The sequence below is a fragment of the Magnolia sinica genome, chromosome 12, assembly GCF_029962835.1.
Source record: "Magnolia sinica isolate HGM2019 chromosome 12, MsV1, whole genome shotgun sequence".
NCBI lineage: Eukaryota > Viridiplantae > Streptophyta > Magnoliopsida > Magnoliales > Magnoliaceae > Magnolia > Magnolia sinica.
In genome coordinates, this window is record NC_080584.1 from 49,096,913 (window position 1) to 49,121,539 (window position 24,627).

The window sequence follows — 24,627 nt, forward strand, 5'->3', positions numbered from 1 at the left end:
ACGTCAACACATCATCTATATAGCTTGTCGGTTGTCCACCCGCCAATCCGTTTCCCTGTTTCGTTTGGTACGGTATGGCTCACGAGAATTTTGAATCTGGCTGGATTTAAGAATCCTGTTCCACCATTGACAGTGAATTTGTCACCGACGTGTCTGTGAGCCCCATTCAGCCCTGGGCACAGGAATATCTGCCCGGGGTCACAGGCAAACCGCTTCCGTTACTCATTCCCTTTGGAAGCAGATTTCATGGTCTGCCCCCCTCAGTGGTGTGTTGACGTGGCAAAGTTCTGTTGACCAGCCATGTTGTATGTTTTATATCCACACAATCTATGCATTTTGTGAGAACAATTTAAGGAATGAGTATCAAGTGAACCACGCCACATAAAGCATATATAAGAGAATGATGGCCACCGTTTAAACATTCCTATGCCTGATGTTTTTTTGCATCGAACCCGTTGGAAAGGTCACCTAGACTTATATGTATGAATGGAAAAGACAAATATAAGCTTGAACTTCTGAGGTCTTCAAGAAGTTTTTAATGGTAGGTGTTACTGGCAGCATGGCGCTTGTATTGCTTTTCCATAATTCTATATAGCTGATACTTGCTTAATAACATATAAAAATATAGAAATTTACATACAGCATGGTGTAAATTAAGGATTAAAAATTAAAATTAATTTTTTTAAAAAATAATAATGTGAATTTCAGAGGAATTTTTTTTATTCCACGTCTCTAATACATGCTTTCTGTGATGTCATTGATTTGAGGTTTGGATCTGCCTACTTTTTAGGCTTAAGCCCTAAAATGACTTGCAAAATGGATTGAAGGTGTGGATATAACACGGCAATTATGGTAGGCCTAATATAACTTTGCCACGGCAACACATAACCTAGGTAAGTGACATGTGGCACACCACGCAGTCCGCTTCCATATCTTCCACGGTCTCCAGGTCTAAAAAAACAGGTCACAAGTCAAATGAAGAATAACAGATCTACTTGAATTCTCTGATGGTATGATGGCTGATACGTAGGCACCGAGAAATTGTAAATGTGGAATCAAATCGTCTGAACTTAATTAACAGAGTATCCGGGACGTGGATGGTTCAAACGTTCGGACCATCACATAGTACGTGTATCACGGTGACGGGGACAACCTGGATTGGTCTAATGAGTATCAGTGGGGCCCATGTAAAGGATGGTACGTGCAAACTTATTGCGCAACCCAGAACTATCATTTCAAACTAACGCGTTTGAGTTTTTTACTCCATAGATTAGCTATTAAGAGAGAGAGAGAGAGGATGAGATTTCGCCACCGTCATACACACCCTATGACAAGGAGGTCTCGCTGCCCTCTTCCCCCGTCCCGGTTTTAAGCTTTCGGTTTCCATAATTTACAGAGCGAATAACTCGAGAAAGTCTCTTTAGTTGGTGTGAATGGCCCACCAATGTATGTGTACTAAACCCATGTAATACCACCCACCCTTGGTTTGATTTGATGCGGCGGATTGCGTAGTGAGTAACTCACTACCCTTAGCATACTGAGTAAACCCCGTGAGGTCCACCATGATCTATGTATTTTATCCGCTCCGTCCATCCATTTTATCAGATAATTTTATGGCTTGAACCCAAATATAAAGTATATCCAATATTCAAATAGACCACACCATAGGAAACCGTTGAATTGAACTTGTACAGTTGAAAATTTCTTAAGGGCCACAGAAGTTTTGGATCAAGCGTATATTTGTGTTTTCCATTCATCCACGTCTCTATGATCTTATGAACAGGTTGGATGACAAATAAGCATCACTATTGGGCCTAGCATGGTTTTAACGGTAGAAATCATTATCCCCATTGTTTCCTGTGGTATGATCCACTTGATCTTTGGATATGCTTCAATTTTGGGCTCAACCCCTTAAATTATTTAAGAAAAACGGATGGACAGCGTGGATATATCACATACATTCAAGGTGGGCCCAACTGAGTTTACTCAATACGATAAGAGCGTACTGGGTAACTCAGTAAGTGATGAAGGCAAAAGGAGCTTCTGTTATAATGGAAGACCTTCGGCTGGAGTTAGGGGTGTACACAGGTCGATCCGGGTCAAACTGGGCTCAACTCGGCCCGGCCCAGTCACCAGCCACACCCAGCCCGAACCCGGCCTGACCCAGTCACCGAGCCAATATGTCTAGCCCGAACCTGGTCGGGCAGCAATCGGGCGAGTTTGGGCCAGTTTTGAACTTTCGAGTTCGGACCAATTTCGAACCTGAGTTCGGGCCAGTTTCTGACCCTATATGCCGATTCACTATGATAGTATCCCATTCGTAAAAATTAAACTCATTTGCATCCAAAATAAGATTGAATAGAACATGTGTCAAAATGGATACAACAAATCAAAGAAAACCCACATTTAAGGTTAAGCAGTTGTTCACTCCCCAAGTATAGGGTTGTGATGTAGTAATAAACTCGGTAAGACCGAGGTCGAATCCACAGGGACTGAAACTTGTACGTTTCCTGAAACTAGGTAGAAATAGAACTAGCCTAAGATACAATCTAAATCAAATATAAATTGATGAATAATGGTGAGAGATTAATGTAAAACTTAAGGAATTCAAAGGAAGGAAACTAGGGATTCAGAGGATCCACTTGTAAAGATCAGGGAGATCTTATTCCTGCTTCAAAAATCATGAAAATTAAACTGAACTTCTTCTGATATAATTCTAAAGAGATGAAAGGTATAGGAATTAGAATGGATTCCATCACTAAACTATGCCCAGGAGACAAAGTTAACAAAAGAATTAAACTAATTACCAACCAATCAACATGCTATAAAGGTCAGGAAGGGCACCATCATCTAACCATGCCCAGGAGACGATGGTGAACAACAGGGCCTCCTGACGTCATAAACATCAAAAGAGAAAAAGAAATATTCAAAGCCATTGCAAACCCATTGTAATTTCAGTCACAACAGACCATTAAAGACTAAGAAAATATTCCTTTAATAATCAACTTAAAATCAAATTCAGTTCAGAAATTTAAATTAAATGCAGGAAATAGTATCTCCCATCTCGCTACAGGCTTCACCTCTTAGCCTTAGCTAAGAGGTTTAGCCACACATGAATGGGCTAAATTCAAAATCAACAACAGAAGAAGGAGAAAGGAAAAAGAAAAAAAAAACAGGTCTAGGTCCAGCCCAAGCCTCCAGCCACGTCCAGTAGCCAACCTCCGCTGCCTCCTTCTCTCTCCCTTGCTCCATGTCCAATGCACGTCCTTGGATAGCTCCCTCTCTCTTTCTCTCTTCCTTTTATTGCCTTCATGAGGCGGCTGAGGTTGGTGGTGGCGTGCGTAAGGATAACAGTCAGTGGCTGTGGAGTTTACGCAACAACAGCCATGTGTGTAGCGAAAGCGTGAACTGACATGCGCTTGGAATGAGTTTGGGATAGCTGAATCATCTCAGCTCCTGTTCTGTCTTCATGGATGGGGTCGTGGCCCCCTTCCTAAGCTTTTAGACGGTCCAGATCACTGATCCGACCACTGTTATGGTCGCACAATGGCCCACTGTGGGTCAGGCATCCGGACGTGCATTACTTACGCACGTTAACCTGCGTTGGACCCTGTGGGGCCCATGATCGACGTCAGAAGAAAAATCCACTCCGTCCATTAGACTCTTGGTGAAATTTTAGTCGGGGATGAACAGTTTTTCCTGAGTTTAGTGCGGCCCAAGGGATCAAATCTTTCCGCCGTTCATCCTGCGCTTGAACGTAATCCTCTGGTGTGAGTGTTCATGGTCGCAGATGATCACCATGGATACGGTAAAACTTCTGCTCTGGACGCAATGGACGGTTAGGATCAAGCGTTTGGAGCACAATGGTGACCCACCGAATTTCGTCCGCAGTCTCTGTTTGCGTTCACAGCGGCAGAAAAACCGGAATTCGGATTCCTGTGTTGCCATGCACGTCTTAGTGCAAAAAGTGTACTATGTACACTTTATGATGATTATGAGAAATCCACACCATCCATCTTGTTCCCCATTTCATTTGAGCTGTGGGGGTCGAAATTAAAGAGTATCCGGACAGCGGGTGGGCCCCAAATCAGAGTTTTATGGACTGATCTGTTAGTTCAGCCACTTTCACGAGGATCCAATGGCTGAAATTTGACGTGTACTGTTAGTTTTTGGTCCTCGAGCCATGTATAAAGTTTCGAGCCAAACAGATGATGGAAACCCAGTGATCTTACATTCTGGCTGACTTTCAGGCTGCTTGAGCTTCAATTTCTCAATTTTCGCGGATCCCTGGCGTGTAATTCCGTTGATCTTGGTCCCCTGGAATCCATCCATTGCCTTAGTGCATTTTGAACGTTAAATCCGTGCTTTTAGCATACCGATCCAGTCTCAGCTCGCAATTTCACCTTACAACACAAACATGATTAAAATGGGCTATTCAACGGTACCATGTTTATAAATCCAGGCAACAACTGGGTCTGATATGCAATATTCGACCCTCAACACAACCCCCAACCAGCATCTTGCTAGTCCCGAGCATAGTATGCCAAAAATAAATTAAGAATTACAGGACAATTTCTACAAACTCAAGAGATTTATGAAAAACAATTCAGATACTCGAATTCTAAGATTCATGAATGTTGGCATTACTTTCTCCTGAAATCAAGCTCACGGTAAACTTCATAATCAAGCTCAAATATTAATCCATTAATTAGAACGATTCTAAATATTGAGTTCCATAGGTGTATCGTGTAATCTCGGCTTATCATTAAGGTTCACTTCTTAATTTCATGATATTATCGGTAAACACTAAGATAGTTCATAATATCTAAAACTTTCGTCACGGATCATCTTTTCATTAATCGACCTTTAATATTTTTTTTCTCATTAAAATACCGCCAAGGGGAGGAATCAAATCTTCACCTTTAGGGAGCAAACCTATGATGAAGACCATTGCCCACCCCTTTCCGCCGGCTACTTTGGGAAATTAAACGTTCACCTATAGGAAGCAAACCTATGGTGAAGATTATTCACCCAATCCTTTCAATTTTCTCAGGTCGGTTCCTTTCAATTTTCTCAGGTCGGTTCCTTTCATGCTTAGTGAGTACCAAGAAAATCCTTCAATATCAAACTGAAACCTTAATGAAAAAGCGAGATGTGACATGTGAGATCATAACTCAATCAATGTTTACAACTTCTAATTCTAGATTAACAATTCAAACTTAATTATGCAATCCAACAGATACTGAATCCAAGCGTCTTAAATTTTCAACATCATGTATCTTGAATATTCTAAGTGCCCTAGATGGCTGTCAAAATCCCTTCGAATTCACAAGAAAGTCCAAAAAAATTAAAAATTTTCACAATTTTTCACAATTTTTGTCAAGACCAAGAAAATGCTGATTAGGAAACCTAATCTCCCACCCCCAACCTAAAATCTACATTGTCCTCAATGTAAAAGAAATAAGCATGCAATGCACATGGGACAACGAAAATATAAGAGTGACGGAAAGATATTACCTTGATGAAAGAATCAAGAGGCTTTCCAAAGATATCTACGTAAGAGCGGGTCAGCACAAAAGAAAAACCAACAGAAGTAAAATAAAATAACAAAAATAAAATCCTACCTATACTACTTTCGTATATGCTCTCGATTGTATTTAGCGTATGCAACAATCCTTTAAACCCCTAGGTTGCCCCTAGTGGACGAGTTGTAGTCTCGTGAGGGTTTGCAGTAATGTTATCCACAAACATTGAACTAACTAATGATATAAACGAAATGAAATGAAGAGCTGGGTTGCCTCCCAGGAGCGCTAAGTTTACCGTCTTCAGCCAGACAAATAAAACAACTACCCTAGTCCTATGAAAGCGATAACTTACCTGTACCTCCATCAGACTAGGAGATCAATCCTGGTAAACAGGAGCAGTCAGGGACATGGACATGTCCTCTGAATCAAATTTCTCGACAAATGGTTTCAATCGATGTCCATTGACTTTAAACTCCTTTCCATTGTCGGGATCTCTTATCTCAACGGCCCCATGAGGAAAAACAGTAACAACAATGTAAGGGCCGGTCCAACGGGATCGAAGCTTACCCGGAAAGAGATGTAATCGAGAATTGTACAAAAGGACCTTCTGACCAGGCGTGAATGATTTTCACAAAATGTGTTGGTCATGAAATGCTTTCATCTTGTCCTTATAAATTCTCGAATTATCGTACGCATCATTCCGGATTTCCTCAAGTTCATTCAATTGAAGTTTGCGTAGCGAGCCAGCGTTGTCCAGATTGAAATTAAGATTTTGATCGCCCAGTATGCTTTATGTTCCAGCTCCACAGGAAAGTGACAAGCTTTCCCATAGACAAGTCTAAAGGGAGACATTCCAATAGGGGTTTTAAAGGCAGTACGGTATGCCCATAAGGCGTCGGTCAATCGGATTGACCAATCTTTACGATCAGAGTTAACCGTTTTCTCCAAAATGTGTTTAATTTCCCTATTAGAAATCTCGGCTTGCCCACTTGTCTGTGAGTGGTACGGGGTGCTCACCTTATGAGAGATACCGTATTTCTTCATTAAGCTCTCAAATGGTTTATTACAAAAGTGTGAGCCTCCATCACTAATGATGGCTCGAGGCGTTCCGAATCGAGAAAAGATGTTTTCTTTTAAGAATTTAATGACCGTGCGATAGTCATTAGTTCGACACGGAATCGCTTCGACCCATTTAGTGACATAATCCACAGCGAGCAAAATGTACAGATTTCCAAACGATTAGGGGAATGGTCCCATGAAATCGATGCCCCAGCAATCAAATGCTTCAATGATAAGGATGGGATTCAAAGGCATCATATTTCGACGGGACAATGCTCCGAATTTCTGACAACGCTCATAAGCTTTGCAAGACTCATGAGTGTCCCTAAACATAGTGGGCTAGTAAAAGCCACACTGCAGAATCTTGGCCATGGTCTTTTTAGCAGAAAAGTGACCACCACAGGCCTGTGAATGACAGAAGGAGATGACGCTCTGATGCTCATCGTCTGGTATACATTTCCTTAGGATTTGGTCTGGGCAATATTTAAATAAATAAGGATCATCCCAGAAAAAGTTGCGCACCTCGGTGAAGTCTTCTTATCTTGCGAGTCCACTGTGTCGGTATGGCACCTGTAGCAAGATAATTAACAATATCAGCAAACCAAGGTGAATGGGAGACTCTGAACAGTTGTTCATCAGGGAACATGTCGTTGATATGAGTCGTCTCAAGGGAATCAGAGGTATTAAGGCGAGACAGATGATCGGCCACTACGTTCTCTACTCCCTTTTTATCTTTAATTTCCAAATCAAATTCTTGAAGTAGAAGGATCCATCATATCAGGCGGGGCTTAGAATCATTCTTAGAAAGAAGATACTTAAGTGCCGCATGATCTGTGTAGATAATGATCTTGGATCCGAACAAGTAGGACCTAAATTTATCCAAAGCGAACACTACGGCTAGGAGTTCCTTTTCCGTAGTCGAGTAGTTCACTTGGGCAGAATTTAAAGTTCTACTACATAATGAAAGACGTAGGGCCTCTTATCTTTTCTCTGGCCTAGGACCGCCCCAAGAGCATAATCAGAAGCGTCGCACATAAGTTCAAAAGGAAGGTTCCAGTCAGGTGGTTACATGATAGGTGCAGTGGTTAACATGCCCTTAAGCTTGGTGAAAGCTTCCTGACATTACTCAGTCCACTTGTACGGAGCATCCTTTTGAAGAAGATTACATAAAGGACGAGAGAGGAGACTAAAGTCCTTTATGAATCACCTGTAAAATCCTGTGTCTTAAGAAGGATCGCACATCTCTGATGTTCTTGGGTGGAGGTAGGTTAGAGATAAGATCGATTTTTGCCTTATCCACCTCGATTCCCTTGGACGAGATGATATGCCCAAGGACAATTTCCTTCTGAACCATGAAATGACACTTCTCCCAATTAAGTACCAAGTTCTTTTCTTCACATCTTTTCAGCACACATTTAAGACTTTCCAAGCACTTGCTGAAAGATGGACCGTAAACAGAGAAATCGTCCATGAAGACCTCTAGATATTGCCCCACCATATCAGAAAAGATACTAAGCATACATCGCTGAAAGGTGGCAGGGGCATTACATAGTCCGAATGGCATCCTTCGATAGGCAAAGGTGTCGTAGGGACATGTAAATGTGGTCTTTTCTTGGTCTTCAGGGGCTATCTCTATCTAGTTGTAGCCCGAATACCCGTCAAGGAAACTGTAATAGGAATGACCAGCTAACCTTTCTAGGATCTGATCAATGAATGGTAAAGGAAAGTGGTCTTTCCTTGTGACGGTATTCAACTTCCTGTAGTCAATGCACATTCTCCAACCAGTAGTGACTCTAGTTGGCACGAGTTCATTATTAGCATTGGCTACGATAGTGATTCCAGACTTCTTAGGGACCACTTGAGTTGGACTCACCCATTGACTATCAGATATAGGGTATATGATACCCACGTCCAATAGTTTAAGAACCTCGACCTTAAGCACTTCCTTCATGTTTGGATTTAGTCTACGTTGTGGTTGTTGAGCGGTTTTTGCATTATCCTCAAGATATATGCGGTGAGTACAAATCGAGGGATCGATTCCCTTGAGGTCCGCTATCGTCCATCCCAGGGCTCCTTTATGCTCAATGAGAGTAGATATGAGCATACTCTCCTGTTCTTTCTCTAGGTGGGCAGAGATCACCACCGGGTACGTCTCATCTTGACCTAAATAGGCATATTTCAAATTAGAGGGCAAAGGTTTTAGGTCAAGCTTCGGCGGCTTGAGGTTAGACGGTAGAGACACTACATCAGTTTGTGACAATTCTTCAAATTGTGGTCTCCACCGGTTAACTTCAAGTACCAGTGCAGTATCAAGCAAGGTGCACGTCTCCCTAATCATGTCATCATCAAAATCATGGGAGTGGGCCAGGCACGTCTCTAGATGGTCGGAGGATAAGGTTAGAGGTGTCGTATCTTCCACGAAAGAGTCAATCATGTTAATGTCGTGAAAATCGTCATCATCCTCTAAGTTTCTGTCGTTATTGAAAAAGATGTTTGACTCCAATGTCATATTCCCAAAAGACATAACACTATTCCTGCATTGATAATGCATTTGAAGTGGCAAGGAATGGGCGGCCAAGAATGACGGGGATCTGAGTACTTATGTTATTGATGAGTTCGGTGTCCAGGATGATAAAATCTACAGGGTAGTAAAATCTATCAACTTGGACCAACACATCCTCGATTATCTCTCTTGGTACACGAACAGAGCGATCAACAAGTTGTAGTGTGGTTAGGGTGGGTTTTAATTCACCCAAACCTAACTGTTTGTATACCGAGTAGGGAATCAGATTGACACTCGCTCCTAAGTCAAGAAGTGCGTGATCAATTCTATGGTTCCCGATTACGCATGATATGGTTGGGCTACCGGGATCTTTGAATTTCTGTGGCACGTCTTGCTTTAGGATAGCACTCACTTTCTCAGTCAAGAAAACTTTCTTTTGAATACTTTGCCGTTGTTTGGTCATGCATAGGTCTTTCAGGAATTTGGCATATGAAGGTATCTGTTTCACGACATCAAGTAGAGGAATGTTGACTTTCACTTGTTTCAACACCTCTAGGATATCCTGAGAGTTAGAGAGAGGTTTTGGTGAGACCAGCCGTTGGGGGAATGGAGCAACTGGCTTCTCTAGAAGTTCCGGTTCTAATTTTTGTGGGGCATCACTAGCTCCATCATTGTTGTCCTCTTCTGGTTCTTGAGGTTTTTCGGGTCTAACCGGAAGAGTTTTATCAATGATCTTCCTACTCCTAAGGGTGGTGATGGATTTAGCGTGCCCCATCTGATTTGAAGAGCTGGGATCATTAATCTCGTACTGCGGTTTAGGATTGGGGAGAGGTTGTGCAGGAAGCATCCCCTTCTCTATAACCGTCATACGGGAATCTATCTTTTGCATAAAATCTATAATTCCCCGCATTGCTTGAGCTAGCTCTTGTATGGAATTTTGAACTGGTTCCTCTTGAGGTTTCACTTGATTTGGATTTTGATTGAAGAAACCTTGAGGAGTAGCCATTTGTCCATTCCTCCAACTAAAGTTTGGATGATTTTTCCAACCAGGATTGTACGTATTGGAGTTAGGTCTAGTAAAAGGTCTTTCATAGTTATTTACGGCATTGGCTTGTTCATTCAACACTCCTCGAAAGGCGGGTATTGTAGGACAATTTTCAGTTGTATGAATGTTGCAATCATAGATGCCGCAAACAATTTCATTAACCTTATCCTTTTTTCCTTCCATGGCCTCAACTTTCCTTATGAGCGTAGTCACTTGACACTTGAGATCATCCTCTTCTTTCAAGAGATATAATCCACCTTTCTCCTTTAATTGAGTCGGCCTAGACGTGGTGTTTGATTTTGGGTAATAGTCCCAAGATTGTGTTTTTTCAGCCAGACTGTCGAGGTAGTCCCATACCTCGTCGACATCTTTATTAATGAACTCTCCATTACACATTGTCCCGACCATTTGGTGCATGGAAGATGTCAGTCCATCGTAGAAAAAATTTGTAATGCGCCACGTTTCAAATCCATGTTGTGGGCATGAACTGACTAAATCTTTGAACCTTTCCCAACATTGGAAGAATGTTTCATCTTCCTTTTGGGCAAAGTTCATGATTGCTTTTCTGAGGGTAATCGTTTTATGATGTGAAAAGAATTTTTTTATGAATTCCCTCTGCATATCGTTCCATGTGCCAATGGATCTAGGACGCAGTGAATGTAACCACATCTTAGCTTTCTCTTTTAAGGAAAAAGGAAAGAGTTTCGGCCTAATTGTATCCTCAGATACATCAGGAAAACATAATGTAGCTATAATCTCATCGAACTCTTTCAAATGTAAATATGGACTTTCTGATTTAAGTCCATGGAATTTGGGAAGGAGTTGGATAACTCCTGGTTTGATGTCCATTTATCCTGTGTTTTCAGGAAAAATCATGCATGAGGGCATACTCACTCCCGCCGGTTATAGATAATCTCGTAAAGTACGAGGCGGGGGTGCCTGATGCACCTCATTTTCATCTTGAGTATCTTCCACCCTGGGTGGAAGTAGAGGAGGTTGGTCTTCAGCCATAACTTCAGTTAACTCAGGGGATTTCAAGTGGTGTTTAGTCCTGCGATGGATAGTCAACCCCTCAACCAATCCTCCTTCAGTCAAGAGACGTTGAGTGTTGTCACGAGTCCACTTGGGCATGAAACACTCGCAGCCCTCAATTAAAAACCTAATCCTAAGAAAGGAAAAGAAAATCTAGAAAGAAAGAGAGAGTTGGAAAGAAATTACCAAATTGGAGTCCTAAGTTAAAAACCTGCAAAATAAAACAAAATAAGTTAGATTCTAAAAAGAGAAGAACAATCCTTTAAAAGAAAAATAGCAGTAAATTGATTTCTAAAAGAAGGAATTCCTAAAAGAAAGTGGAAATTTCTAAAATAAATTAGGAAAGTCCTAAACTAGAAGGTAAATTAAAAAAAAGAACTGAAAAATAGAAAGTAGAGAAGGAGCTTATCGAATTAGAAATTTCTATCTTAAAGGCCTACAAAATAGGAAGGTTAGTTTCTAAACAAAAATTCTAAAAATAAATTAGGAAACAAAATTAGATTCTAAAAGAGTTAAAATTAGAAAGTAACAAAAGAAGAAAGTTTCTAAAAATAAACTACTTCCTAAAAATAGAAAAATACTAAAATTAAAATTTTTCAAAAATTAAGCCCTAATTCTAAAAAGTAGAAAAAGTAGAGAGATTAGGAAGGAATTACCAATTTAGAAACTCATGTCAGGATCTTATAAAACAGGAAAATAAGTTAGTTCTAAAAATCACATAAAAGTCTGCAACTAAAGTTAGTCAAATTCTAATCTTAAATTAATTCTAAACCTAATTAATTTCAGAAAATCGCAACCGTCAGTCCTCGGCAACGGCGCCAAAAACTTGTTCACTCCCCAAGTATAGGGTTGTGATGTAGTAATAAACTCGGTAAGACCGAGGTCGAATCCACAGGGACTGAAACTTGTACGTTTCCTGAAACTAGGTAGAAATAAAACTAGCCTAAGATGCAATCTAAATCAAATATAAATTGATGAATAATGGTGAGAGATTAATGTAAAACTTAAGGAATTCAGAGGAAGGAAACTAGGGATTCAGAGGATTCACTTGTAGAGATCAGGGAGATCTTATGCCTGCTTCAAAAATCATGAAAATTAAACTGAAGTTCTTCTGATATAATTCTAAAGAGATGACAGGTATATGAATTAGAATGGATTCCATCACTAAACCATGCCCAGGAGACAAAGTTAACAAAAGAATTGAACTAATTACCAACCAATCAACATGCTATGAAGGTCAGGAAGGGCACCATCATCCAACCATGCCCAGGAGACAATGGTGAACAATAGGGCCTCCTGACGTCATAAACATCAAAAGAGAAAAAGAAATATTCAAAGCCATTGCAAACCCATTGTAATTTCAGTCACAACAGACCATTAAAGACTAAGAAAATATTCCTTTAATAATCAACTTAAAATCAAATTCAGTTCAGAAATTTAAATTAAACGCAGGAAATAGTATCTCCCATCTCGCTACAGGCTTCACCTCTTAGCCCTAGCTAAGAGGTTTAGCCACACATGAATGGGCTAAATTCAAAATCAACAACAGAAGAAGGAGAAAGGAAAAAGGAAAAAAAAACAGGTCCAGGTCCAGCCCAAGCCTCCAGCCATGTCCAGCAGCCAACCTCTGCTGCCTCCTTCTCTCTCCCTTGCTCCACGTCCAATGCACGTCCTTGGATAGCTCCCTCTTTCTTTCTCTCTTCCTTTTATTGCCTTCATGAGGCGGCTGAGGTTGGTGGTGGCGTGCGTAAGGATAACAGTCAGTGGCTGTGGAGTTTACGCAGCAACAGCCGTGTGTGTAGCGAAAGCGCGAACTGACATGCGCTTGGAACGAGTTTGGGATAGCTGAATCATCTCAGCTCCTGTTCTGTCTTCATGGATGGGGTCGTGGCCCCCTTCCTAAGCTTTTAGACGGTCTGGATCACTGATCCGACCACTGTTATGGTCGCACAATGGCCCACTGTGGGTCAAGCATCCGGACGTGCATTACTTACGCACGTCAACCTGGGTTGGACCCTGTGGGGCCCATGATCGACATCAGAAGAAAAATCCACTCTGTCTATTAGACTCTTGGTGAAATTTTAGTCGGGGATGGGCACTTTTTCTTGAGTTTGGTGTGGCCCAAGGGATCAAATCTTCCCGCCGTTCATCCTGCGCTTGAACGTAATCCTCTGGTGTGAGTGTTCATGGTCGCAGATGATCACCATGGATACGGTAAAACTTCTGCTCTGGATGCAATGGACGGTCAGGATTAAGCATTTGGAGCACAATGGTGACCCACCGAATTTCGTCTGCAGTCTTTGTTTCATATCAGGAACAGAGTTTCTGTTTTTAAAGAGGAGATGGTCCCTGTGTTGCCATGCACGTCTTAGTGCAAAAAGTGTACTATGTATACTTTATGATGATTATGAGAAATCCACACCATCCATCTTGTTCCCCATTTCATTTAAACTGTGGGGGCAGAAGTTAAACAGTATCCGAATAGCGGGTGGGCCCCAAATCAGGGTTTTATGAACTGATCTGTTAGTTCAGCCACTTTCACGAGGATCCAATGGTTGAAATTTGACGTGTACGGTTAGTTTTTGGTCCTCGAGCCATGTATAAAGTTTCGAGCCAAACAGATGATGGAAACCCAGTGATCTTGCATTCTGGCTGACTTTCAGGCCGCTTGAGCTTCAATTTCTCAATTTTCGTGGATCCCTAGCATGTAATTCTGTTGATCTTGGTCCCCTGGAGTCCGTCCCTTTCCTTAGTGCATTCTGAACATTAAATCTGTGCTTTTAGCATCCCGATTCAGTCTCAGCTCGCAATTCCACCTTGCAACACAAACATGATTAAAATGGGCTATTCAACGGTACCATGTTTATAAATCCAAGCAATAACTGGGTCTGATATGCAATATTCGACCCTCAACAATAGTTCAATGGTAAGCTTCACAATTAAGGTAAATCAATCTATAGAGATGTAATAGGTTCCACCCAAAAGCATGTATCCATCATATATCTTTTCTAGAAGACCGTTTTGTAAGAATAGTAACTCAGGTCACCAGCATGCATCACTTAATGGGGCCACATACAAAGATTTTTGGATAATTGGAACTGTCCATCTTATTAGTGTCACTGTAAATAAGACTATCTATCAATGCAATCAAACTATGATCCTGATCATTGATTCGTGAAGCTGAATGCAATCATGAAAAAAATAAAAAAATTTCTTTACAACTATGCCACGGTCAGGTTGGGTCGGTCGAGTCGAGTTTCGGACCGAGTCGGGCTAAACTCAGCCCTATTTGAACTTGGCCCGAACTCAGTTTCGGGCTAAGAAAAATGGCCCATCCCAACCCGAACTCAGTTCCGGGTCAGGCCGAGTCGAGCTTTTTCGGGCCTAGTCAAGTGAGCTAATCGGGCTAGCCCGGTTCGTTTACACCCCTAGCTAGAGTACTCTTTCTATTGTTGGCGTTGCAGGGAGCGGGTTAGGTGAGACCCCAGAACCGGATTATCTGATGTACCACACACCAGCGATATACGTGAGACCCGGAAGCAGATTAGCTGGTGTACCACACGCCAGCGATATAACTGATGTATTGAGGTTAGCAAGTTCTGTGGGTCCCATAATGAGGTATGTGTTATATCCAAACTGTCCATCCATTTCATGACCTTGTCTTAAGCTTGATACAAAAAATAAGGCAGATCTAAAGATCAATTGAACCACACTGCAAAAAAATAGTGGGGGATTGAACGTCTACCATTGAAGCCCTTTTAGGGGTCACAGAAGTTTTGGATCAATATGATAATTGTTTTTCCTCTTCATCCAGGTCTTTGTGACCTTATGAACAGATTTTTTGGAAAATAAACATTATGGTGGGCCCTACGAATGTGTTAACGGTGAAAATCATTATCCCCGCTTCTATTTGTAGTGTGGCCCATTTGACCTTTGGATATGATTCAAATTTTGGCTTATGCACTAAAATGATCTTGAAAACTGGATGAACGGTGTAAATCTAATAAGTACATCATTTTGGGGGCACATGCAACTTTGATATCCTTTGAACCATTCGTACAACTCGGAGCTCGAGGAGCATTTGCGCTCGTCTTCCCACAACACGTACATACACTGGCTATATAGCTGGTGTGTAGTACACCAGCCACCGTGGGACCCTGGATCCACCGAGGTGAGTGGGAACCTTACTGTGGGGCCCACTGTGATGTATGTGACTACGTCCACGCCATCCATCTGTATTGAAAGCTCATTTTAGATCATGATCCAAAAAAGGAAGCAGTTCCAAATCTGAAATGGGCCATAGTACAGGAAACAGTGGTGATGATTGACCATTAAAAACTTCTTTTGGGCGACTATGCTTTGTATCAAGATGATATTTGTGTGGTCTTTTTTATCTAGGTGTTTGTGACCTTATCAACCGGTTGGATGGTAAATAAACATTCCAGTGGAATCCATGAAGTTTCTAATTTTTTATCTAGGTGTTTGTGACCTTATCAACCGGTTGGATGGTAAATAAACATTCCAGTCGAATCCATGAAGTTTCTAATGCGGGAGATTCAATTATGACTGTTTCCTGTGGTATGTTCCACTTAAGATTTGAGTCAGCTTCATTTTTGGGATCATGCATAAAATGAGCTTTCAAAATGGTTGGACCGTCTGGATTTAAGGCACATACATCACCCTTAGCATCACAGTCAGGGTTCCACCCACCTCAGTGGATCTGGGGTCTTACCTAATCCGCTCGTGGCGTTGCCAACGCTTTCAGGATCTAGGCAAATCATCAAGTAGGCCATACCTTGGATGGGCAATACACAAAAAGTATATGACCAGAAAAAGTTTCTTGATCGATCCATTTCAATAATGAAAAAGGGGAAATATATACACCAATCCAAGAGTTAGGTTGCCCACTTCAATATGTGTGAATTATTGTATAAGTCGGTCCAATCGTTACCTTTTCTGACTCTAAAAATGTTAGTATCATATCTGAAAAATAAAATGTTAGCATCATTGAATTTAGAGCAATGAAAAGAAAATTTTCAATGTATTGCATGCAACTCTAGTCAATAAAAGCTTACTATCATCTCTGAATTGTTGGGTTTAATGTAACAGCTTAACTAGCGGAGTATCTGGAACATGGACGATTCAATTCATCAGACCATCTCAAGAAGAAGAATGGAGCTTGGACTTGTACCTCAAAGGGGATTTTGGTCATTACTCCTTGCCTTCCTTCTCCCATGCATGAACTGCATAGGAATTGATTCCCCCACCTTGGGAAATGAGACAGATCGACTGGCCTTGATCGCATTCAAGGATCAGATATCCGACGATCCTTTCCAGGTCTTCAACTCGTGGAACGATTCCCTCCATTTCTGCAACTGGGAAGGAATCACATGCAGTCGACGGCATCCTCAAAGGGTCACTTCCTTGAATCTTGGGTCCCACAGATTGGTGGGGCTCATATCACCTCACGTAGCAAACCTCACCTTCCTGAGAAGTTACAACCTCTCGAGCAACAGCTTCCATGGAAAAATCCCACGAGAAATGGGCAGGCTCTTCCGGCTTCGAGATCTTAATCTGAGTTATAATATGCTGCAAGGAGGAATCCCCGACAATCTATCCAACTGCTCGGAACTCAAATCCATCCTTTTAAATAAAAATGAGCTCCTGGGGAGAATTCCGGTCGAGCTTAGCTCACTGTCAAAGCTCGTGTCATTGAATCTTGGCCGTAACAATCTCACTGGCAACATCCCACCGCCACTCGGGAACCTCTCGTCTCTTGTTACTCTCTATCTATATTATAATGGTGTGGAAGGAAGCATCCCAGAGGAGCTAGGACGGCTAGTGAAGTTACAAAATCTTGATATATATTCAAATAAACTGTCTGGTCTCATCCCACCATCGCTTTACAACCTTTCATCCATCGTTGTTTTCTGTGTGACATTTAACCGACTTCATGGAAAGGTTCCAGCCAATCTAGGTCTCACCCTTCCTAATCTCAAATATCTTCACCTTTCAGAAAATGCATTTACGGGGCCAATACCAGTTTCATTACCCAATGCTTCAAGACTTGCTGTTATTAGTTTTGCTAATAATAATTTTGGCGGACCCGTTCCTGGAAATTTGGGAAGATTGCAGGATCTCTATATCCTATTTGGACTTGGTAATCATCTTGGAGGTGGAGAAGGAGATCATGACTTGAGTTTCCGCACATCTTTGACCAATTGCAGTCATTTGAAAGTAGTACATCTCCGTTTCAATAGACTAAGAGGAGAACTTCCTGCCACCATTGTCTCTCTACCCACCTAACAATACTAGAGTTAAGCGAAAATCTGATATCTGGAAGCATCCCAACAGATATTAGTAATCTCCTCAACTTAAATAGGTTTGGTGTATATAGGAGCTTTGTGATGGGTATTATTCTTATTGGTGTTGGGAAGCTTCAAAAATTGCAGGGATTGCATTTGTACAGCAACAAACTTTCAGGACAAATCCCATCCTCCATTGGCAACATCACTCGGTTGGTTAAACTCTATTTAGATGGAAATTGTTTGCAAGGAAGCATCCCTTCGAGTCTGGGAAATTGTCGTCATCTTGAAACATTGGTTCTTAGTAGAAACAAGCTGAATGGTACCATACCCAAAGAAATTTTAAGTATTCATTCGCTGGTCACACTTAATATAGACCAGAATTCTTTGGTTGGATCTCTACCACCGGTCGTTGGTAACTTGGAACTACTTCAATATTTGTTTGCTGCTCACAACAAATTGATGGGTGAAATTCCTAGGGAGATAAACAATTGTCTGAGCCTTGAAGTCCTTAATTTGAGCAATAACTTGTTTCAAGGAGCTATTCCTCCAGGCTTGAACAACCTCGAAGGTATTAAACTGCTAGATCTTTCTCATAATAACTTGTCTGGGCATATTCCAGAAGCTCTACAGAAATTTCCATTTCTGGAGTACTTGGACTTGTCATCCAATGATCTTGAAGGCCAAGTCCCAACTCAAGGGATTTTCAAAAATTCGAGCAAATTTTCAATCCTTCGAAACAACAAGCTTTGTGGAGGTATCCCACAATTATGGTTGCCAGTGTGCCCAAAGAAAGCTCCCAAGAAACATGGAATGTCGATTTCTCTAAAAGTAATAATCTCCATTGTCGGTGCAGTTTTAGGTTTGATTCTTTTATCATTTCTCTTTGCTAGCTACTGTTTTCTGGGTGAGAAGAAAGACCAGCAAGAGGCTTTTGCCTGCCTTTTTCTTGGAGGGCTAATTTTTAAATGTTTCTTATGCGGATCTCTTTAAAGCGACTGGTGGGTTCTCTTTGGATAATTTGATTGGGGTGGGAAGTTATGGTTCTGTATACAAAGGACTTCTAGATCACGATCAAACATGTGTTGCAGTGAAAGTTTTCAATCTTCAAGAACGTGGTGCTTCTAGGAGTTTCATGGTCGAATGTGAAGCCTTGAGAAATGTCCGGCATCGGAATCTAGTTAAAATCATATCTACTTGCTCAAGTATTGATTTTAAAGGCAATGATTTCAAAGCTCTAGTATTTGAGTACATGCCTAATGGGAGTCTAGAGAAGTGGTTGCATTCAAGTGAACATTGGAACCAAGAGTTGTGGAGCTGGAACCTTATTCAAAGGCTGGATATAGCCATTGATGTCGCATCTGCATTGGAGTATCTTCATCACCATTGCCACATATCTGTCATTCATCGTGATCTGACATGTGCGCCCACGTGGGCGATTTTGGATTAGCAAGGTTCCTTTCTAATGCTGCCACTAATACCTCTCAAGATCAAACCAGCTCAGCTGGAATCAAGGGATCTGTTGGCTATGTTCCTCCAGGTAACAATTTCATGGTTTTTCTTTGTTCTTTTATCTTTTTTCTAAATGTTTTGTAAAAGTTTTGAGATATCTAGCTTGAATTCACAAATTCTCCTGCTCTTTAAAGGTACCATTGTTGTCACTTTTGGTTATTGTTTGTGTTGTTGCTAGTGTTGTTACAAATGTTGCTTGTGCACATACAGCACCGTAAACCGCCATGCCCTTAGTTGCTTCAATACATTTGGACAATCCAATCAATCAAGAGGGAATGGCCATTAGTGTGACACCAATTACATTTCATGGTATATCATGCCATAATCATACAATTGGATGAGCCTAATAATCTGATCAATAGCCTATAAAATGGATAGTCAAGATCTTTTATTTTTATTTTCTTTCCTATAGAAAGGGGGGAACACACCACCGGGGAGCATACCATCTATAACTTTGATGATTTGGCAAAAGACTACACAAACTATTGAGGTGGGTTCCACAAAACAACAACGGGCCACACCTATCATATAGACGCATTATACAGCTCAATACAAAGGAAATGCTCAAAAAAACAGGGCCACAACTTGAGAGAAGCCCAGCCATCAAACCAGCAACCCCATAACATGCACAAGAACAACACTGCATGCAACCAAGACCACACCATAGACGCCTCCTCAGGCCCTGAAGACTGCAGAGACCCCAGCGAGAAGCAATACAAAGACACGAGGATCAATTCAGAACTAATCATCTGATCAATTGCCTATAAAATGGATGATCAAGATCTTTTATATAAAAACAGCAACATTAAAAACTTTGGGCCATCTACTTGTTAAAGCCCACCATGTATCGGTTATGGTACCAAGGAATCCCTTTTACTACCCAAGCCTATCCATTAAATCCATGTACTTAAAAAATGAATGGCCCAAAAATTAACAACTGAAAAAATCAAGTTACAGGTGGGTGAGTCATCCAATTGGTTTGATTTTGCTTATGGCAGCCCATAAAATGGGCAGGATAACTAATGGAGAGTCTGGATCGCAATATCCAAGTTTCTTGAGGAAACTGAAAGCACTATAACTTATACTGCTCTAAGAGCATTGGATCATTCCTCATAAATAATAGCATCAATAAAACCTTCAAAATAGATTGTTCTGTAAATTTTATATTTCCATTACCACAACTAAAACCAGTTGTAGTGGTAATTGGAAAGAAACTCTCAGTAAGAATGAAGGAGAGAATGGAAGGATTTCTCTAATGGAGTAATTAAAATGTCTTTATTTTAATTTAATTTATTTTAAAGATAAACTTCACCTGAAAATGCATCGAACAGTAGGCCATGTAACATTCAATGGAAGCAAATTGTTTTATATTGAGCTGCATGTTTGTGTTTTTTGTGTTTTTTTTTTTTTTTTTTCTTAGTCTTATGCTTGTAGGTCTCATTTGTCGTTAGTCAATATAACTTCATGATCATGCTTGGAAAGTTTAAAATTAATAGGATTATTGTTTCCTATGCTTGCAATGATTGCCGCTGCTTCTTCTATGTCAAAAACTATTCTCTATTGTTATTTAATTATTGGAATGAAACCTTAATATCTGAAAATTTTGAGATGCATGAGTGGCAGAGTATGGAATGGGTGGAATGGCATCTGCACATGGTGATGTCTACAGTTATGGGATCCTTCTTTTGGAAATGTTCACAGGAAAGAGACCAACTAATGACATGTTTAAAGATAGTCTGAGCCTTCATGAATTTGCTAAAATGGCTTTGCCTGATCAAGTGATGAGGATTGTAGACCCACGTCTGCTCTTAGAAGTTCGAGCTCTGAACAACATACAACAATGCAACTCTCCCTTGAGTAAAATGCAAGAGTGCTTGGTTTCTATAGTTGAAATTGGTGTCACATGTTCTGTAGAATCTCCAAACAAAAGAATGAAGATAAGAGATATTGTCATGGAAATGCACGCAATCAGGGATTTATATCTTGGGGCTGGAATCTACCAAGACAGCCACAATTGAGGGGCCAAGGTTCGTCTTCTCTTTTGTATATCTTGACATATTTTGGGTGTTTAAGGATGGAAGATATGTAGTGTATGGTAAGTTGCATCAGGTGTTCTACTTAGATTTTCAGCATTGTATTCCTTCTCTCCAGCGATGCCTAGGAAATGATCGTGTTGTAAGATATTATCTTTCTAAGAAATGATTTTCCAACCAAATACTCGATATGGATAGAATGAAATGAATAGAAAATGGAAGTGGCCAATGACTCTAGACTGAAGATCGTAGTGATCGCATGATTTCAAACATTCCAAATGCTAAGCAGTGGTATAGATGGATCATATACTGAAAGTCGTTGGGATGGAAAGATCTAACCATCTGACTGGTGGCCATCAATGAATGGTTAAAATAAAATCATCTGCTGTCCAATTTGGATCAAAGTGATTGTTGAGATCCATTAGAAATTGTATTTAGTCAGAAAAATATGTTCCATCAGGTGCACAAGCCGTCCATTTGTTTTCTACACCATGGCCCACCTGATGAATTGAGCAGAGATTTTGGTTAGCACATTTTGACAGCTGTGCCCACATGATGGGCACTCAGATTCGGTATGACCCATCCATTACCACTGGGGTGCTGGAAAAGCTCTTTGGGGCCTACCTGTTTTATCCATCTAGTCCATCCATTTTGGCAGCTTATTTTAGGGCATTAGCAGAAAATTGAGGCAGATCCAAAGCTTAAGCAAACCACATGACATGAACGGATGAGGATGAATGCTTACCATTGAAAATTTCTTGAGGGCTGCAGAAGTTTTGGATCAAGCTGATGTTTGTGTTTTCACTTCATCTAGCTTTTGAGTTTGATGCTGCTGGTGTTGGTTCTGCTGGTCATGACATCCTTCCACCCCTTTTAAGCGAAAAGGGAAATGTGATGTTGAACCAAGTGTAGGACATCCTTCCACCCCTCTTAAGTGAAAAGGTTGTTATTTGATCCTCTCACATAGTATGATGGTTGATATGCAGGCAATAAATAATTGTACAGATGGCATAAAATAGACTATAAAAAATCATGGGCCCTGATTTAGATGGCTCTTAAAGAAAAAAAAAATTATATTAATTTCTAGTTGATTGGTGGATATTTAACAGATGGTGAGAAAATGTAGACAAACAAATTATTAGTAATAACTAATAAGAGGTGAGGATTGTTAAATCAATGGCCTATCTAAAGCACTTACCTGACTTTGGATAGTTTAATTAAGTATGCCTGAGTATCAACCATCACACTCCACCACAACATCAATTAAATCTCCATTTTCAACTGCTCCTCTATCCCACATTGCGAACCACTTTCCTCTCTTGAGCTTTGCAAGTACCATATGTACAAGAGGGCAATAACAAACAGCAGGTTGCGTTTCATGCAAGCCAATTTTATCCAAATGAAGCTCAAGAGTTCTTGACATCACATTAACCTCAAAGCCCTAATAAGATTTTTGAGGGCCCATTGAAACACTTCAGCATTGGTGAGAAACATCCCGTGGTTTCGAAAGCTTGGAAACCTTGTGCAACTTTGCCCCCGTTTTTCTTTCTTCCTTCTTTGTTTTATATTTTTTGAATGGTGACTAAAACTTTGTTAAAAAGAGGCAAAAAAGGATAAAAAAGTATAATGAGAAATCGTCCTATTAGTACAGAGCAAAAGAGATCCCTAACTACCCCAAAAGAGAACCACTAAGTTGCTTTTAAATGCTTCTGTACATCTAATCCACACCACAACTAGCCACTTAGACTTCTAAACACCTGATCCAGCAAAACCAACATTGTTAAAAGTACCATTGTTGTGTTTCAGCCATATCATCAAAACTGCTTTTAACTATGAAAGTGAGGTGCCATATTGTCCCTTGCTACCTATCCAAGCGAAATGCCACACATAAGGAATCCCTAACTGGTAAAAGTAGGCCTGTTCAGATTGCAATATGACATGCGCACTGGCGGGACATGTGCATTGTTGCATAGCTGGTCCCTATCCAAGCGAAATGCCATGCATAAGGAATCCATAACCGATAAAAGTAGGCCTATGACACCCACACTGGCGGGAGAGAGAGAGAGAGAGAGAGAGAGAGAGAGAGAGAGAGAGAGAGTTGCAAGTAGAAGGAGAGATAGAGAGAGCTTTTTTTTTTTTAGTAGAGGAGGGAAATGAGATATAAGCTAACGAATTTGTGTTTTCCTTGGACTTTAACCAGCGATCATTTCCCACATTGGGGCTGACCTCACGAAGGCATTGGTGATTCATATCTAATGGGGCAATTTTATGTTAGCCGCAAGTAGAAAAGCACCGGTAATTCTCACTTATCTTGTAGTGATCAGCTGGAGTTAAGCACATAACATTTTTAGGAGGATGCACTACGACAAAACTGTGAAAAAAGGACAGTCCAAAACCGTCTCAAATGACCAAAAAGGACGGTCATGGACCGTCACATGGGCCGTCAAATTTTGACGTGTCGTATTACTTAAAGGACGGTCGAAAATCGTCATTCTTATTGAGGAAAAAAGGATGGTCGTGGACCGTCTCTTATGAGCCTTCAAAGGACGGTCATAGACTGTCCTTAAAAAGGACTGTCATAGACCGTCTCTAATGAGCCTTCAAAGGACAGCCATGGACCGTCCTTTAAAAGGACGGTCATGGACCGTCTCTTATGGCCCTTTAAAGGACGGCTATGGACCGTCCTTTAAAAGGACAGTCATGGACCATCCTTAAAAAGAATTGTCATGGACCGTCTCTTATGAGCCTTCAAAGGACGGCCACACACTGTCCTTAAAAAGGACTGTCATGGACCGTCCCTTATGAACCTTCAAAGCACATTTTCAAATTTGAAAAGATCAATATACACCTATTACAATATATTTCATTGTATTCTTCCTGATATACACCTATTATATAATATATTTCATCATATTCACATTCATATCCATCTAAACCCAAACTACATAAATCTAACATAAACTACATTCATCCAAACATAAACTACATCCATCCAAACACAAACAATCTTATCCACATTACATTCATCCACGCATAAATACATTAAGTTTAACATCATAAATTAAAAAAGGAAAAAAATCAGCAACAATTTTCTTTTCGTCTTTCATCTGAAAAAAACATATTAAACCAACAAAACATTATAATTCAGAATCATGAAGAATTGCATAAACTTCTTCTAAAAAAGTGGGTACTTTTTTAAAATAAAATTGATCATTAAAATAAAACTAATGCAAGCAAATAATGCAAAAAGCATTTCAATTCAAGTTAATAGAAACAACAACAAAAATTAAAGCTCTGTAAAAAGAGGCATGTGTTAAAAGGGATACATTCTTGTTTGTTGACATGTGACTAGGCTACAATTCAAGTTAATAGAAACAACAACAAAAATTAAAGCTTTGTAAAAAGGGGCATGTGTTAAAAGGGATACATTCTTGTTTCTTGCCATGTAATTGGGCTACATTATTACAACAATTGGGTTTAGGTTCGAGATCGGGTTTAGGTTTGGGTTTTCAAGTTTAGGTTTAGGTTTAGGTTAGGGAGTTGAGATTAGGATTAGGTGTAGGTCTAGGTTTAAGGATTTGAGAATACATTTAAGTTTTAGGTTTAGGTTCAG

General features: G+C 40.5%; 2 protein-coding genes and 1 non-coding gene across 3 annotated transcripts; all 3 read left to right on the forward strand.

The window, feature by feature from the left end:
- Positions 1-869: 869 nt before the first annotated feature.
- On the forward strand, positions 870-17,470 carry LOC131220042 (putative receptor-like protein kinase At3g47110). Its single transcript, XM_058215019.1, has 2 exons — positions 870-893; positions 16,274-17,470. Exon 2 carries the CDS (start codon positions 16,298-16,300, stop codon positions 17,468-17,470), a length of 1,173 nt encoding a protein of 390 aa, XP_058071002.1. The 5' UTR covers positions 870-893; positions 16,274-16,297.
- LOC131222205 (small nucleolar RNA R71) lies at positions 10,599-10,705 on the forward strand. Its single transcript, XR_009159914.1, has one exon. It is a non-coding gene; the product is annotated as a small nucleolar RNA R71 (small nucleolar RNA).
- A 1,418-nt stretch (positions 17,471-18,888) lies between the features above and the next one.
- LOC131221343 (receptor kinase-like protein Xa21) lies at positions 18,889-21,646 on the forward strand. Its single transcript, XM_058216576.1, has 2 exons — positions 18,889-19,009; positions 20,605-21,646. Exons 1-2 carry the CDS (start codon positions 18,889-18,891, stop codon positions 20,997-20,999), a joined length of 516 nt encoding a protein of 171 aa, XP_058072559.1. The 3' UTR covers positions 21,000-21,646.
- The last annotated feature ends 2,981 nt before the right edge of the window (positions 21,647-24,627 follow it).